This window comes from Citrus clementina, unplaced genomic scaffold (assembly GCF_000493195.1).
Source record: "Citrus clementina cultivar Clemenules unplaced genomic scaffold, Citrus_clementina_v1.0 scaffold_1, whole genome shotgun sequence".
Taxonomy (NCBI): Eukaryota; Viridiplantae; Streptophyta; class Magnoliopsida; order Sapindales; family Rutaceae; genus Citrus; species Citrus x clementina.
In genome coordinates this window covers 14,626,172-14,643,845 of record NW_006263303.1, presented here as the reverse complement: position 1 = coordinate 14,643,845, position 17,674 = coordinate 14,626,172, and the positions used below count along the sequence as shown (strand labels likewise).

At 33.6% G+C, this 17,674-nt stretch overlaps 1 protein-coding gene and 1 pseudogene across 2 annotated transcripts; one reads left to right on the top strand and one right to left on the bottom strand.

Annotated features, from left to right (window-relative positions):
• The first annotated feature begins 2,262 nt into the window (after window positions 1-2,262).
• On the top strand, window positions 2,263-4,509 carry LOC18056135 (annotated as a pseudogene).
• A 4,338-nt stretch (window positions 4,510-8,847) lies between these two features.
• Window positions 8,848-17,425, bottom strand: LOC18056134 (myb-like protein L). Of its 2 annotated transcripts, none has more exons than XM_024177971.1 (10): window positions 16,909-17,425; window positions 16,329-16,810; window positions 14,548-14,747; window positions 13,044-13,214; window positions 12,080-12,394; window positions 11,236-11,394; window positions 11,016-11,165; window positions 10,588-10,794; window positions 10,482-10,517; window positions 8,848-10,350 (listed from the first exon to the last, which is right to left on the bottom strand). In XM_024177971.1, the coding sequence occupies exons 1-10, from the start codon at window positions 17,297-17,299 to the stop codon at window positions 9,210-9,212; spliced, it is 3,252 nt and encodes a 1,083-aa protein (XP_024033739.1). In that variant the 5' UTR covers window positions 17,300-17,425; the 3' UTR covers window positions 8,848-9,209. The 2 variants fall into 2 exon arrangements, with proteins under 2 accessions (XP_024033739.1, XP_024033740.1); XM_024177972.1 differs by having other exon boundaries at window positions 10,482-10,514.
• Between the last annotated feature and the right edge of the window lie 249 nt (window positions 17,426-17,674).

The window sequence follows — 17,674 nt, the reverse complement described above, 5'->3', positions numbered from 1 at the left end:
GAGGAGCATAACTTAAAAGTTTGAAGAACTTAACAAAAATATGATAAAGTTTAATAATAAGTCAAGATCTAGAAAATGAACTTGAAATATCTAAGTAAAATGTTAGAAATCAATGAAAAGAGTTGGAATACAGAACCAAAAAGAAGTGGGAACAAGAGTAGAAGAAGTTAACCTAAAAGTTGAAATAACTTACCATGAATTTGATAAATTCAAACGCGAAGTAGGGATCTGAAATGTAAATTTGACATATTTACCCAAAATTTGAAATTTAATAAAAGGAGTAGAAATATTGAACCAAAAAGTGGTGAAAAAATAAGTTGGAACAACTTAGCGATAACTATATAAAGTCTAACAGGATATAAAGATATAAAAAATAAACTTGAAATGTTAACCTAAAAATTTAGAATTTAATAAGAAGAGTGGAAATATAGAACAAATAACTGGTGGAAAAATAAATTGAAATAACTTACCAAGAATTTGATAAATTTTAACGGAAAGTAGGGATCTAAAAATTAAACTTGAAATTTCCAAACAAAAATTGGGAATTCAATAAAAAGCGTAGGAATATAGAACCCAAAAGTGGTGGAAAAAAGAGTTGAAGAGGTTAACCTAAAATTCGGAAAGAGTTACCAAGAATATGATAAATCCAACAATAATTAGGGATAAAAAAATAAACTTGAAATATTCACAAAAAATACTTAAATTAAATGAAAAGAGTAGAAATATAGAACAAAAAAATGGTGAAAACAAGAGTTGAGGAGCATAACCTAAAAGTTCGAAGAACTTAACAAGAATATAATAAAGTTTAACAATAAGTTGAGATCTATAAAATGAACTTGAAATATTTAACCAAAATATTAGAAATTAATTAAAAGAATTGGAATACAAAAACAAAAAGTAGTGAGAACAAGAGTGGAAGAAGTTACCCAAAAGTTGAAATAACTTAATAAGGATTTGATAAATTCCAACGCGAAGTAGGGATCTAAAAAGTAAATTTGACATATTTACCCAAAATTTGAAATTCAATAAAAAGAGCAGAAATATTGACCACAAAGTGGTGGAAAAATAAGTTGGAACAACTTTACGATAACTAGATAAAGTCTAACAGGATATACAGATATAAAAAATAAACTTAAAATATCAACCTAAAAATTTGGAATTCAGTAAGAAGAGTGGAAATATAGAACGAATAACTGGTGGAAAATGAATTGAAACAACTTACTAAGAATTTGATAAATTTTAATTGAAAGTGGGAATCTATAAATTGAACTTAAAATTTCCAAACAAAATGTTGGAATTCAATAAAAAGAGTAGTAATATAGAACCAAAAAGTGGTGGAAAAAGAGTTGAAGAGGTTAACTTAAAATTCGGAAAGAGTTACAAAAAATATGATAAATCCAATAATAAGTAGGGATAAAAAAATAAACTTGAAACATTCACGAAAAATACTTAAATTAAATGAAAAGAGTAGAAATATAGAATAAAAAAAATGGTGGAAACAAGAGTTGAGGAGTATAACCTAAAAGTTCGAAGAACTTAACAAGAATATGATAAAGTTTAACAATAAGTTGAGATCTATAAAATGAACTTGAAATATTTAACCAAAATATTATAAATCAATTAAAAGAATTGAAATAAAGAACCAAAAAGTAGTGGAAACAAGAGTAGAAGAAGTTAACCCAAAAGTTGAAATAACTTAACTAGATTTTGATAAATTTTAACAGAAAATAGAGATCTAAAAATTAAACTTGAAATTTCTAAACAAAATGTTGGAATTCAATAAAACGAGTAGGAATATAGAACCAAAAAGTGGTGGAAAAATAAATTAAAATAATTTACCAAAAACTAGATAAAGTTTAACAAATTGTAGAAATATAAAAATAAACTTGAAATATCTATCCAAAAAGCTGGAAGTTGATGAAAAGAGTGGAAATATAGAACCAAAAGCTAGTGGGAAAATGAGTTGAAACAACTTACAAAAATTTAGATAAATCATTACTAGAAATAAGAATTTGAAAAGTAAACTTAAAATATGCATTATAAATATTGGAATGTTACAAAATAAGTAGGAATATAACCATTTTGTGATATGTTATATTTTTTATACTATTTTTAAATTTTAAATTATTACAATCTTTTTCCTCATTTAATTAAAATTTTATTCTTTTTTTTTTCAATTTTTTTCATAATTTTTTCACATTAAAAATAAATAAAAATATAATTTTCATTATATTATCCGGTTAAAAACTGGTTGTACCGGTTGCATGCATGCGCTGTATGAGATACAGCGCTGCATGGTAGGTTGACTCTTGTCAGTCCTCCTTTTCTTTGTTTGCAGAGAGAGTATAGTTGGCAGAGCATGGACGTACGCGAATCAATCAGCAACCAAACCGACGTCGGTTTGTCTCTAACAAAGCACGTTGCCCTCACCGAAGCTAAAGACTCGAACCTCTTCCTCCCGCCTTCATCGACCCGCGAGTTACTGAGCCTGATCACTGCTGGATCCAAGGGCCCCACCCTCGACCAGTTGCTCTCTTTTCTCAAGTCCAAATCCGACGACCAACTCAACACCTTCGCCGCCGAACTCGTCGCAGTTGTTTTTGCCGACGGAAGCCCGAGCGGCGGGTCCCGCTTATCCGCAGCCAATGGTGTTCGGATTGATCAGTCACTTTCTCTCGGGAATACTTTCAAACAGATTGTGGACAATATCTACAAGGCTGCTTCTAATCAAGTCGATTTCCAAACCAAGGTAAAAATTCCCTATTAGGACACTACCGTTACTGATGAAGGTCTTAAATTTAATTGAAGTAGATGACATCGGCTATCAATTGTTTTAAGTTAGTACGTTGCGTTTTAGTAGATTGTGGATCATTATAAAGACATAATGTTAGTTTTAGCAATAAGCAATGGGATACCCTTAATTGCTTTTACGTCTCTACTAGTGATTGGACATGTATTCTGTTGTTTGCTGATACTTTATTCCGAACGAATGGTTGCAACCATCATGTCCTGTTGAAATGGAAATGAGTAGCTAGAAAATAAACTGTGCAAGGATCTGAGTAGCTAGAAAGCAATGTTGTAGCTTGTTTTATTGATCAAATTGGAGAATTGCTCATGACCATCTTCTTTGGCTTAGAAAATTTAGTTTGTACATTTAGCTTTCTTATGCATTTAGCTTGCGGCATGACCTTAGGCCAGTAGATTTTTCTAGCATGAAAGTTGTTTTGGGTCCTCAGTTTTTGCTCAATTTTCTTCAAAACTGAATTTAACTGATTGTGGTATGCATTGTTTGGAATTTGCCCTTATCATTGAACTTGGATATGAATACAATACTATTTATGGCCTAGTTTTATTTATTTATTTTGGAGCACATGATTCATAATTAATCTTGTCAGAATGGCGTTACAGAATCATGAATTTATGTAGGATAGAGTGAAATAGAGTGAATTTGTTAAAATTTCAACAGGTACCTTTTGAGCTTTGCTTTGCCGGTGCTTTACTTTGCTTGTAGTGTTCATTTAGTTGCCTGAATGATGTGCTACATGCTAGTTCCGCCTCGTTGTTTGGGCATTGGTATGACGAATGTGCTCATTTTCTGTTTTTTCTGTTGATGCCATATTTAAAAGGCTGCTGAAGTATATAGAGAAGTGAACATGTGGGCTGAGAAGGAGACCAATGGCCTTATTAAAGAAGTTCTTCCTCCTGGTTCAGTTGACATTTCAACCAAACTCATCTTTGCAAATGAACTGTACTTCAAAGGAGCTTGGAATGAAACATTTGATTCATCAAAGACAAAAGACTAAGACTTTCACCTTCTGAATGGAGGCTCCATTAAAGTGCCATTCATGACTAGCAAGAAGCGGCAGTTTGTGAGTGCTTTAATGGTTTCAAAGTTCTACGGCTTTCTTCCAAACAAGGTGAGGATCAGCGCCATTTCTCCATGTACTTTTTCCCTTCTAGATGGGAAAGATGGGCTGCCAATATTAGTAGAGAAGATGGGATCTGAATCTAGGTTCTTAGACCGCCATCTTCCATCCCAAAAAGTAGAAGTTGGTGAATTCATGATTCCTAAGTTTAAGGTTTCTTGTGGGATTGAAGTTTCCAATGCCCTTGAGGGACTAGGACTAGAATTGCCCTTTTTTGGTGAAGGAGTGGTGTGGCAGAGATGGTGGATTCCCCTGGGGGTAAGAACCTATATATTTCAAGTATCTTCCAGAAGTCCTTAATAGAAGTTAATGAAGGAGGAACAAAACCTGTAGCTACTTCTGTTGTTCGTGTAGCACTTATGTGTATGCCTCTTTATGATAAGATATATTTTGTGGCTAACCACCCATTCGTGTTCATTATAAGAGAAGACATGATTGGATTGGTGATGTTCATTGGTCATGTTCTCAATCCTCTTGCTGGTTGATTAATACTCTTAACGAAAAATGTGTAAGTATGTTGAATGTAACAGTTTTAAAACCTTAATAATATGATATACTGTAGATGTGCCGTAATGCGCGCTAATCTTTCAAAGAGCCCACGCCCTACAGTGGCTTATGTGATTGTTCTGTTTGGGGCCATGGCACTTAGTCTGAGTTGTGTGTTAATTCCGGTTAGTGCAAGTTGCCAACGTTTGTACTGTCAAGTTTACTAGAAATCAAAGATATTATGGTAGTCATTTAATAAGTAAATAATATTGTAATATGTGTATTTATTTTAAAAGATCATTATCTAAATGATCATTATATTAAATTTAATTAAACATATCATTCATGCATTAATTGGTTGTATTATTTCACATGTATTAGAAATTTCTTCAAATTTAAAAAAAAATTATTTCTTTTGATAGCTCTGGCTCTAGTGACATGTACTTAATTAGTAATAAAAAAAAATCACAACAATAATATGCATGCAGGATGCAGCAGAGCCCTGCGCATCGCATGGCCTTGTAAGTGGCTGGCACGAAATTTTAAATTTCTCTCACAGTCCCTCTCCTTAACTATTTGAATACCGCATTTGACACCTGTTTTCTTCTAAATTTACATTAACACCATTGTTGACTGTTGAAAACTCTTACTTCATGGTTCATGCCATGATCATATCAAAGCTTTTTCTCAATAAAGGCTTTTCCAGTTAAAGGTAGTCAAGTGCCTGTCCGGAACTTTATATTATTGTGGATTAATTTACAAATTTATGATAAATATTTGTGTGAATATTGATTTCTGTAAAGTAAAAGCAATATTTATGTTAAAGGAATGCCACATCAATATTTATGTGGGTAATTTTTAGGGACCTCCCTTGAGGTTTGGTGTATTGACAGTCTCATAAAAAGTATTCACGTAATTACAAGCAACTCCCCTAACGTTAGTATACAGTTAATTTAACTGTTAGTTAATTGATAAAAAGTCAAAAATGCCCTTGGCTACAAAAATGAGTGTAACAATTTGGAGCTAAATAGCAAACATCACACTGGAGCACTAAAAAGTCTACAATAACCATGGAAAAAAAATTATTGACATTTACATAATATCACCAAAAAAAGTAAAATATAAGTTGAAAAAAATCAACAAAACTGTTGCCACAAATAAAAAGGCCAATCATCCATCCCAGCCTCAGATTCTTTACATTGTCTGATCGTCAGCGCCGATTATTTGATACGTTCTTCCATTCATTGTTAGAAAATGCGAACCGAATCCCTGCTAACGGCTACCCCATGGCAAGCCACAGCAAATGGTTGGATGGCAGTGTTCTCTTGTCTAGTAAAAGGCTTTACAACCAAAATATAGACAAAATAAAAGAAAAACTAAAAATAATTAAAAGTAATATAATAATTTAAAAAAAAAGACAAAAAAGAATAGTCAGCCGGAGAATGAAAACATCTCTCCTCTGTTGGATCTTGTCTACATTGTGGCCTCTGTCGCAATAGTATGGCGGTTGGTGTGGCTTTGTGTGTGTGCGGTGGTGGGTGGTGAGGCTTGCTTGTAGGAAGCGGCGGCTAAAGGTGGTTGGGTGTTATGGATGATTGTTAGGCTGCAGCAATGGAAGATAAGGCCGGTGAACTGACAATGATGGTTAGAGTATGTAAATGTTTGTAGCGGTGGCTAGGGGTTGTGAGGATTGGTGGTTGTGATGGCGGTCATGGTGGTTGTTAGAGCTTGTGGATGGCGGCTAAGGATTGGGACGCTGATGATGATATTAAGGGCTTGTGGGTGGCGGCTGATGAAAGGGAAAAATTAGTTTTATTTTTGTTGATAATTGTCTCTTGCAAAGTTCTTGAAATGGTTGTCTTCAGTGGGTGGAAGGCAGCTGGACCCGATTATCAGTACTTAAATTTGGGTCATCAATGCAACTTTGGATTTTGTTTTGATTTTTTTATGAAATCACTAATTTACCCTCATATACTAACAATATACGAAATGATATACTAACGTCAGGGGAGCTGCCTGTAATTACGTGAATACTTTTTATGAGACTATCAATACACCAAATCTCAGGGGAGGTCCCTAAAAATTACCCATTTATGTTAAGTAATGCCACATCAAAATTTTTAATAAAATACATATATTAATAAAAGAATGACAACAACATAACAAATAAATTTGTAATATTGATTTATTGAAATTGTAGAGTAAACAATTATTTTTAATTTTAGTGATAGAGAATGTCACATATTTGAGTAACTTGATTTAATGAAAAGAAAAAAGAACAAGCATGACAGAGAAGGAAATAAACCATAAAATTATGAACATACTTTTAATTATTGTGTAGCTTTCTAATACAATTGACAGTAGTCTTTTGTTATTCTATTATTGGGGACTAGTCCCCGAAATCTTCTATTTTGATATAATGTTATTTTTTAAATATTAATCTCATACATCAAAGTTTTTTTTTTTTTAACAAGTAGAATAGGACATTTATTTATAGTCATTTGTTGAGTTCTTTCTTTATTTTGGCCGAAATCAATTCAATAGAAATAATATTACGAAGATGATTTAAATAATTCAATTGTTTAATTAACTTCTCAATAACATCGCTTTTATTTGCCAAAATGAGGTAAACAAAAGAAAAGTATACAACTTAAAACTTGAAAAGTACTCAATTGATAAGAAAAATTTTGGGTGCTTCCATGTAAATCCATTCCAATGTGTGTGGTTTTTACTTAGTAATTGAGAGACAGACATAATATTATCTAAACATAATTTATTTTCAAATATTTATTTATTATAATATGTATGATAATATAATATAAGTTATATTATAATATAATATAGTATTAAATTTTTATAAATAAAATAAAAGTTTTTATACTATAATATAATATATATTAAATTCTAAATTTAATTATGAATTATTTTTTATTTATAAGTTTCAAATATAATCGTTTAATTTAAATTTAGTATTTTAGTAAATAATAAATGATAAAATAATTAAATATGTTGTACATACTTAAAATAAAATAATTAAAATGTTTTTGCATAATAAAAGTAAAATGATTTATTATCAACTATTTATTAAATGTTTAGGTTTATTAATATTTTTATATTTTATATTATTTATTTAAATATAAATATAACTTAATATTTAAAAAATTTAAATTTATTATAAATTATTAATATTAAAAGTAAAATAGTTGGAATTTAAAATATGAACAGTATTTTAATGCAATGTAACCTAAACCCTACCCCCAATAAGATTATTTCATATTCCTTTCATTGCATCAGTCACCTTTTCAATACAGTGCAATGCATATAGAAATTGTAGTCAAACATAGGTTAGTATAAGAACATTGGTTTAGTGCAATACTATACATTGTAATACAAACTATTAATCGCACCCTAAAAGTAAATAGAGTCACGATTCGATTTGTTAACATTCTTGCTAAGGTCTTTACCTTTGGACTAATTAATAGTGTGCTTGTTATCAATCTAGGGGTTGCAATTTGTACTATCGTGTCGTATTTAGATCGTGTTAACTTTAAGCAAAATATTAATATGATCATGTTGAAACATTAACATACAATATGGATAAGTAAGTTAATATGATATTAAATAGAAGATGAATAAGCTTATAACACAATATTAATATGATAACTAATTTGGAGTTAAGCACATACATCAATTATTTTTAAATAATATTATCATATATTAATCAATATTTGTGTCAAAAATGAATAAACATGCTGGGGTGGTTTAGCACACATATGACACGATTATGTAAATTAATTTATTATTAATCGTGTCAATTTATATCAATATGAATATAAAAAAATCATGTGATTGTATTGTAATCCATATTACCACCTTCCTATGGATTTGAGAAATGTCAGTTACCGTGAGTCAACCTTATGTTCTCTATTAAAAAAATAACTTACCATAAATTGGATTTGAGTATTTAATAATTTATGGTTATTCTTCTTTGTATATGAAATTACAAACCGAGGGTTCAATTGTTGAATTTGAGGTAAATTTAAAAGAAGAAAAATTACAAATGACTCTAGATTTCAGGCTAACAATTCTTGATCAGATCAGAAAATGACTTGGAATTCAATTGATTGTCTAATAGATTGGTCTACCAACCAGGTAGCGTAAGATTATTATTAACGCAAGCTCATTTATAACATGAAACAAACATAGCATTTGTACATAAGAAACAAGTTCTGAAGAACGAAAATACCAGGTTAAAAAGGCATAGAACACAACTCATACAACAGAATGTCATCGTGAACAACATGAAAAAACAATCTGCTGCAGGGAAAGAAATATTACCAATCATTCAGCTGAAAGAACGAATAGTCTATTAAAAAAATATGCAGCTTTACAGGTTTTTTTTCTTTCTTTTTTTTTTTTTGGTGGGGGGGGGGGGGGGGGGGGTTGTAATTTAATCTTCCCCTCTCTTCACATTTTCCTCCTCTTCTTCTCACCAAAATATTAAAATGTTAAAAACAGATCTGAGGTTGAAACTGAGCACCGTGCTATCCCTCCTATACAAGAATCAGACAAAAAATCTTTAGCTATACATAATAACCTCAGGACCCGTAAAAATATCTACTATAAAAATCCTCAGGAGTGGCGAGGGTAATAAATTTCTGCTGGCCTATCCATGTCATCACTGGCTTCATTAATGGCCAGGGCATTGCTTGTTGCAGGATTCAAGCCGATGCAAAAGGGAACTCAGATTTCTTAGTTTGTAAGACAATTCAGCATCTTTGTGCCCATCAGAGTACACTATTTCTTCTTTAGTTTACGACGCAAGAAAGCAAGAGGAATGTCAGCATCATCAATATCATCTTTGTGGTTATTACTCATTGGTTCCCTCACAGGTTCATGGGGAGTAATGGTTGCACCTTTGACCTCGTCTCCTCTTTCTAGCTCCATATCACTGGCTAAAACATTCTGCATATTATTCAGACTAGACTGGGTACTGAGAGACGACCTATTCAACCAGGAAGCAAGGGTGAAATCACAAGCCTCTATTTCATCTTCGAGATTGATGTCCGGCATTGCTTCTGAGACTGGTTCAGAGGGACTTGTAGTAGCACCTTCGACCTTATCTGTAACCCCACCTTCCACCTTATCTTCTCCAATACATTCGTCACTCACCACCATAATTTGCATATCTTTTAAATGACTCGACCGCATTTTACACAGTGACATATCTTCAGGAGTTCCAGCATTGTGGCATGTGTGAACTTCACCGTTTTGCATCTGGGACAGAATTGGCTGTTCATTACTTTGTTGATCGACTGTTTCAAAAGGCAACAATGATCCCATAGTTTCCTCACCATTGGAAGAACAAGGCTGATCAGCAATTTTAGGGACTTCAAGCTTTTTTTTCTTTGGCTTGTTATGAAGAAAGCAAGCAAGTGGTATGTTATCTCCATCTGATGCTTGTAAACGGTTCTTAAAATGAGATTTGCTCCTAGGTTTTGATGTTTTGCTGGCATCTTGCTGACAAGAGGAACATGCAAGACCCTGGCATTCACCTGATGGTTCATTACATCTTTTTATTCCATGGCCTTGCCTTCGAGCCTTATCAGTGTCCTCCAAAGAGAAGTTGTTATCATCATCATTAGTATTCCTTTGATTTTCTTTTTTAGGGGGTTGCAGAAGAATACTCTGACTGCTTTCATCCAGTTCCGCACTAGGACGACTCTTTGAACCTTTTTTCGAAGACTTCTCTGTGGCAACAGATCCACAACCAGCCTTTTTCTTTGTTGAACGTGGCTTTACTTTTTTCTTCTTTTGAGTGGCATCTTGCTGATCAGAGATATCCATCACATCAGAATTAGTTATTCCCAAAACTTCCTCAGAACAAACTTCGGCCTCTTTCCTACATCGGTTGGGTTTAATCTTTTTCTGAGTGTTGCTGCATTACATCCAAAGAGAAGAAATACAAAACTTAAATTCACAAAAATACACACTCTAGAAAATACTTCCAAATAAGTATCAGGGAATTCAAGACTAATTAAAGAAAAGGAGGAAACTGAAAGAACTAACCAATCATCATTTTCCTTCCCAGATTCTGGCTTTCTGCTGCAGAAGTTGCATCGAATTAGCAATAGTATAGCATGAACCAACAGAGCTAAGTGTTTGAAATTTATACCTTGATTTTCTTTTACGTTTCTTGGATGCATTTGGCTCTTCAGGTTGAAATGCAGATTCTAGCATTGGTATTGGAATAAAATCATTCGGACGAAGGGCAGGGCGCTCCCGCTCCCGGTCTACAAAGTTGCTCACAAGAGCTGTTTTCTGAATCTTTTTAGCTTCTAGAAACAAAGGCACTGCTTCTGGATGCAATGCCTTCCATCTCCTGGTTATAAAGGAAAAAAAGATATAACTAAAATTAAGCTCGGACAATCAATCTACATAATATAAGCTATGCCTAGAGAAACTAAAGAACTACAGCCTCATTTCATTCTGACCAATGTCTATTTGTACATCTATTTACAAAATAAAAAAGTACATAGAGCCTAATTTCATTCTGCCCAATGTCTATTTGTAAATCTATTTACACAATAAAAAGGTACATACCTCCAGCACTGATTGTCAGTACGTGAAGGTAGTGCAGATGCAACTTTGGACCAGCAATATCCATGCTCTTTAATTGCTGCCTCTAACCTCAAATCCTCTTGTTCAGTCCATTCACTCCGTTTCACAGAAGGATCCAAAGAATTGACCCATCTGCTATCAGAACAAGAAGTTAATTTTATCAAAATCAAAATTTAAGCTGAAATGAAATATTTATGGATACCTTTCTCTACACTGCACTTGTGTTCGACCAGGCACAAATTGAGCTATTTTCTTCCAGTTCCTAGGCCCAAAAAGCATTGTAGCTACTATAAGGCGTTGGTCTTCATCAGGATTCCACCTCCCCTGTCGCTCCCTTGATGGGTGAAGTGTTTTATTCCACCTGCATGTCAGAGAACAGAGTGTACAAGTTACTTGACTGGCATTGAAGAGTTTTAAAATGGAAAACAACTAGAATATCAGAACTACAAAGGACCTCTGATGAAGGGAAGAAAGGGAAATCCAGAAACAAAATATTTACAAGGAGGAGAATCACAAGGAAGAACTTTCCAGTATGGGTCTGCAGATAGTTAGACAAAATAAGATGGTAAAACTTACCAATGACACATGCACAACCTGTAGTATGACTAAGTGAGACAAGAGCTATGATGCATAGATACATTATGTGTTACATTCAACCTATTAGTGAATGTATTCCAAACCCTTGAGCTATATCGAACAGGTTGTATCAAACAACACTCCAAGGACAGACCATCATTTGGCAAGCCAATACCATATACATTTAAGATGCAATAGACAGTATACTACAATCATGATGCCAATTCTTTGATGCAGTAATTACTTAATATGTATAACTATAACAGAAGTTCGACAGATAGATTCTATGTCAAAGATGTATAGATTAGTCAAAGTTTAATGTGTCATGTCCACCATGGTGTCTAATACAAGGGTTCCAAACCCTCTAACTAATCTATATTATATTTCAGACATCTAAGCAATTAGGCAAAAAACATTTACCGGTTTTTTGCATCATTTATTAGACATTGTTTTTGAAACAACTTACTGACCTATTAGAGCATTGAGTACCAGTCCTTCCTTTCAAAGTAGAGGCTACAGACTGCCAATTGCTCTCACCATAAGCTTCTACAGCAATCCGGAGTTGTTCATCCTCCTCCTTAGTCCATTCCCTTCTCAGTATGCAAGCATTCAAACTTCGTTGGTAACGTGCCAAACATTGGAATGGGGTCCTGTTAGTCCCTAGTGAGGCTGCAATATCAAACCAGTCAGTAATCCCCTTTTCTTGAATGATCAGCAAAAGACTCTTCTCCTCTTCGACAGTCCATGGATTGTGATTAATTAGGGGATCTTCAAAGTTCAACCACCTGCAAGAATAAACCATAGACATGAGTTAAAAGAACAGACCTGTACAATATGTTGATACAGTTTCTTAAAAAGATTATACAAATTTGTTACCTCCCGACTTTCAATGTCCAAATTAGAACTCAATTTTAAGCATCATTGGAGACATTAGTCTTCCTTTCATGATCAATACCAAGATGTTGTTTTCATTATCCCTCTATAATAACACAATGTCTGATTTTGAACCCCACTCACAAGGGTGGGCAGGGAATTTAACTATGGGTCATGCTAAAGTTGAAAAGGTAGGGAAAGAAAAATACACATTTTACTATCAGTATCAAATCCAGATACATGAATGGGTTCTCATACATGCGTGATAATGTAAAAGTAAGCCTAAGATGGCCCATTGCAAGCCAACTAATTAAGCAAAGTACACCAAATAAATGCAATTAAAAGTACCTATGGAAATCCTCAGAGAAGCAACAAACATTCCTCAAATGATGTAGCATTTCCTTGTTAAAGATACCCGAAAGTTCTAAATGTTACAATGAATGGATTAATTATCATATTCTACAGCAAAATACAAATAAAATAGAAAACATAAAGCAGCAAAAATAAAAATTTAAAATTTTCAGTTATATAACATAATAACACTGCTAAGAAAGTACTTACCGTGCTTCACATTCTGCACCAGAACGACCCTGAACATACATAGAAGCTACTTGATCCCAATTAACTTTAGGAAGAAAGTCCCTGATCATTTCTGGGGTAACTTCAAGATCTTTAATCGATGCAAGAATGCTATCCAAACTGTTTGTATCTGTAGCAGATCCCTCTGGAACACTGTCAATTTAAAGTGTACATGTATCAATATGCTTAAATAATGAATGGAAAGCATAGATATAAAAGATCTACTTATTGCAATGTTAAGCAATATTTGATCTAACTTCTACAAGAAGCCTTAGAAAGTAACCATGATTAAGATGCTTTTTGCCTAAAGGCTCTCCTTAAGCTCCACAATGCACAACTCGTCATCAAAAATAATTTTATTTATTTCATAAGAATGAAAATTAAAGAAAAATTACAGGCTCTATTTTTATTTTCTTTAGAAGTAATGATGTCTATGTACAAAGATTTGCCATCAGCTAAACCCTAATTCTTCATAAACCCCTAAATTTTGCTTGTCCTCCTGAAGTTCTTGGAAAAAAAATAAAAACCTTTTTGCATGTCCTGCTGAAGTTCTAAAAAAAATATATATGTAAACCAAGGCCCTCTTAAATAATCCTTACCTACATATGAATTTTGCAAGATGTGAAATTGGAAGAATTTCTTTATTGTTTTGACAAGGAACTCAAAAATGTATTAATGATGAAGATCTACAGATAGTGGACCAGCTGTCCACTGAGAAGACAAAAAACTAAGACCATTAGTGCTACACAAAAGAATACACAATTACCCATGCACAAGGCTAGAATTAGCTATAACTACCCATCTCAAAATCCCTTCCCAATTTAAATGAATTGAGGAAAAGGAAGAATCTTGAAATTCCTTAGAAACTGAAGTCCAAAGTGAAGCAAGAAGACGAACTCTATCCCACAATTCTTCAATATTATGCACTTTGTTTAATAATTACATGGCTTTTCTTTACCATGGATTATTCTCATGAAGTTTTCCCTAATTATTTTACTTTTGGGTTCTGACAATTAAAATTTTAGATGCAATCAAAATTTAAAACCATTAGAAAACATCATGAAAATGAATCAAATAAATCAAAACCTCTCAATTTGATGGGAGTATTTAAACTGACCCTCTTTTATACGCTTATCTTTTAATCAGACAGAAATTGTCTGTTTTATCCCTGCTATTTATACAAAAGACAAAGACTTGAGGACTGTCATAATTTTTGTCAAAAATACAGTACCATTTTAAATAAACTGGAGAAGAAAGACTAGAGTTTTGCACCGGCTGTAAGTGGTTAAAGTTTAAAAAAGTCCAATGAGCTTCCCTTTGACTTATGGGTTTAAAAGCTATCAAGTATTTTGTCAACTGCCTCTGATAAATACTGAAGGGCAAGTTGCATATAAGAAGTTGAAAGATGAGCATGCATTGCCATGGCCTATACTTCCTTATGAGTTTAGAAGGATATCTAATAACAAATAAATACATCTAAACATACCTGAATCTATCTACTGACAACTGAAGCATCATTTCTTGAAATTGTTGTCTTATTCCCTTTCTCAGATTTTCATTTTCTTTCTTTGACCACTTTTTCCGATGCAATGACAGAGGAGATTTTGACATTGCCATTTTATAATTAGCAACTTGAGAATTTTCTGCTGGGCCATAATTAAGAGCAGAGAGCTTTTTATTGGTACCCTGCAGCAGTAAAATCTACCACAGTGAAAATGAAGCCCCTGAAGGAAAAAAAAAAATAATAAAGACAAGTATATCAGGATATCCAATCTGAAAACCTCTGTAAACCTCAATCAAGCTTGTAAATCAAACACAAATTCCCTAGTATCCAAGCCATAATTACAACCGGTAAGCTCATCATTCATGTCCCGCCAATGTCTTAAATGTCACCAAGAAAGTTAAATTCTCATTGTACATCCTGTGAGGATTTGACCTATTTTGCAACTGATATATTTTGATGCAGCAAAAAGAAAATAGTGGTTGCACTTAGTGCCATTCTAAGTTTAGTATTTTACAGGTCATGGATATACTTACGAGATGCAGTAGGGAAATAACAGAGGTTTCAACTATTTCCATACATTTAGGACATTTGTTACTTTAATTTAGTCAATGTTGTGCATCTTTTGTTTAGTTTGATTTATGCCTATAAAGTTAATCTCCTTTCAGTCGAAGGTTTAAGAAAAAAGACAGCTTTGTTAGCAAACAGTGGGAATATTATATGGTAATACATATAAAATAAAGCAGATATAAACTTTTGGCAAGCCAACGGAAGTATATATTATAGGTAAAATGCTCTCTCTCTTGTTGCTGGTACTTGGTTATCTTCCCCCCACCCTCATTTTTTCTTTTTAATGATGATTGTTTTACGAAGTCTTCAATATTAAATCAGTTGTTACCTTCAGGATGTAATTAGCATGTTGGGATAACTTGAACCTTTGGCTGAATTTCAGGATGCAACAACATTGCTCCTTATGGTACACACACCAATTTAACAGCTTTTAAGTCCTTAAATCCTGGAATTAAATGTCATTCTAAGCATCCATAATCACCTGAATCAAATAAACTGAATATTTATCCAATCCAAAATGCTACAATTTCAAAACCATTTGCATACCCATTGCAGCAGCCTCTAAATCCTTGAAATCTACAATTGCAATCTCATGTTAAAATATCTAATCACCTCTTGTCCAACATACACTCAACAGTAACTTGTCACACTCCAGTGTTTTAAAAATTACAATTACTCTGTGTCACAGAAGAAGTCAGCATAAATTAACTAAGGTCACCTTTTCATTGATCTGGGACAAGCTAATTGAATATGCCAGAGCTGTTTCACTTTCTCGTTTGTTTTCACCACAAATGTACACATGCAAATGGAAAAGAATGAAAAGATATCTACCATTAACAAAATTGTGAGCACAACATGATTTTGGCTATCACAGTCTCGTATCAGAACTATGTATGTAAACTTTAACCATGGATCAGTTTTTGGCTTTGACTTATCCAATTTATATAGTATGAATTTATGAGATTTCTAATAATCATATCTTCAAGATTGATCTGAAAAGTTCAAACTATACGAATGTCTAAACTGTTCACTGATGATGCTACAATAATCTATAACAAAAAGATACATTCCAAATGAGGTGTAAAAATAATCTAATGATGATATTTAGCATTATTCTTAAACTGTATTATGAAAATTAGTTCGACTGAAAGAAACATACCTAATAAACTAATTCGAATAATTAATGAAAGATTTACCTCTGAATCCTTCGACTTCCTCGAATTGCATGATGATGAAATTAATTGAACACGAAGATCCTTCTTCTGTGATAATGCTCGACCAGTTACTTTTCTGCAAGAAACCTGAAAGTCTTTAAGAATTTTTACACGTTCCTTCAATTTGTTGTTCTCCTCAATTCTTGATTCAATCTGAGTCAACTTACTTCGGATAAACTTCTGATATGACCTATTCTTCTTAATGGCATCAATAAACACCTGAGCAGACTTTGGGAAGTTACTAGACTGCTTCTGTGACAACACAGAAAGTCTATTACATTCATCAGATTGATGCCACTCAGTAGAAGAAGCACAAGGCTGTGGTAAATTTGTAAGTGTTTCATCATTACGAGCTTCTTCACAAGAATCAATTCTGTTTTCAAACAAATTATTCGAATTCTTATCCTCCCCGGATGCTACTACACTAGCAGATTCATGAACCTCCACGCTGCTCTTGTTATTATCTGCATTAAAATTGTCAGAAAAGAACATCAAAAGTAACTGTTTTTACATTATTTCTATATACAGACACAATCAAAATTATTCAAAATTAGAAACTTACCAGCTGAATCATACGCTGAAAAGCGCTTCTGAATCACATGAAGAGTCTCGAAGTCATCCTCTTCGTCGTCGTCCGAAACAACTGGCGGAAGAGTACACAGAGCCTCCAGAGACAGCGGCTGGCACAAGTCGTTTGATAATGCCAAGCGGTTCTGTATGCTTCGGACCAGTTCTAGATCGCCTTCGCCGTCGGAACTCCATTCGTCGGCGGCGGTAGCCGAAGGTGCGGCGGCGTCGGGCAAGTGGTGATAGTCGGTTTTTTCGAGGTCGTCGGCGTCGGCGCGGATGATCATACAGGCTCTCCTTAGGGCTTCCATGTCCTCATCAAAAGCGTCGTCGTTTTCGCTGCCGGAGAATTCTTCTCCGTCGTCATAATCGTTGCGGTGAGACATTGTTTCAGTACTCTCCGAAAAATTTATTAAAAAAATTGAATCTTTTTTTAGGGTTTATTCATTTATCAAACAGAGTAACTGAAGTTAGAAAGAGAAAAGTGGCGGCATGATTGAATCGTTTATACGGTGGAGGGAGAAACGGTGGAGTCAATTTAATTGGATCCGATCAGACCACTAAACATACATGGGTTTGGGTTGGGCTTTCTCTTGACAAGGCTGGGCCAGACTGCCCCATCTATTATTATAGTTTTCTTTTTGCAATTTTGAAGATGGTAGCTATTTTTCTTTCTTTTTCTAATTGCAAAAAGGGAGTCCCTATGTTACATTAATTGTAACATAGCATTTGCATTGCAAAAAACCACCATTGAGGTGGGG

What these genes read in the sequence shown, in the direction of transcription:
- LOC18056134 (XM_024177971.1), bottom strand. Translation starts at nt 17,299, where the DNA reads ATGTCTCACCGCAACGATTATGACGACGGAGAAGAATTCTCCGGCAGC. An exon ending in AAACGTAAAAGAAAATCAAG is followed by an intron (nt 10,518 to 10,587) that starts GTATAAATTTCA and finishes CAACTTCTGCAG; the next exon opens with CAGAAAGCCAGAATCTGGGA. An exon ending in GGGAAGGAAAATGATGATTG is followed by an intron (nt 10,351 to 10,481) that starts GTTAGTTCTTTC and finishes GATGTAATGCAG; the next exon opens with CAACACTCAGAAAAAGATTA.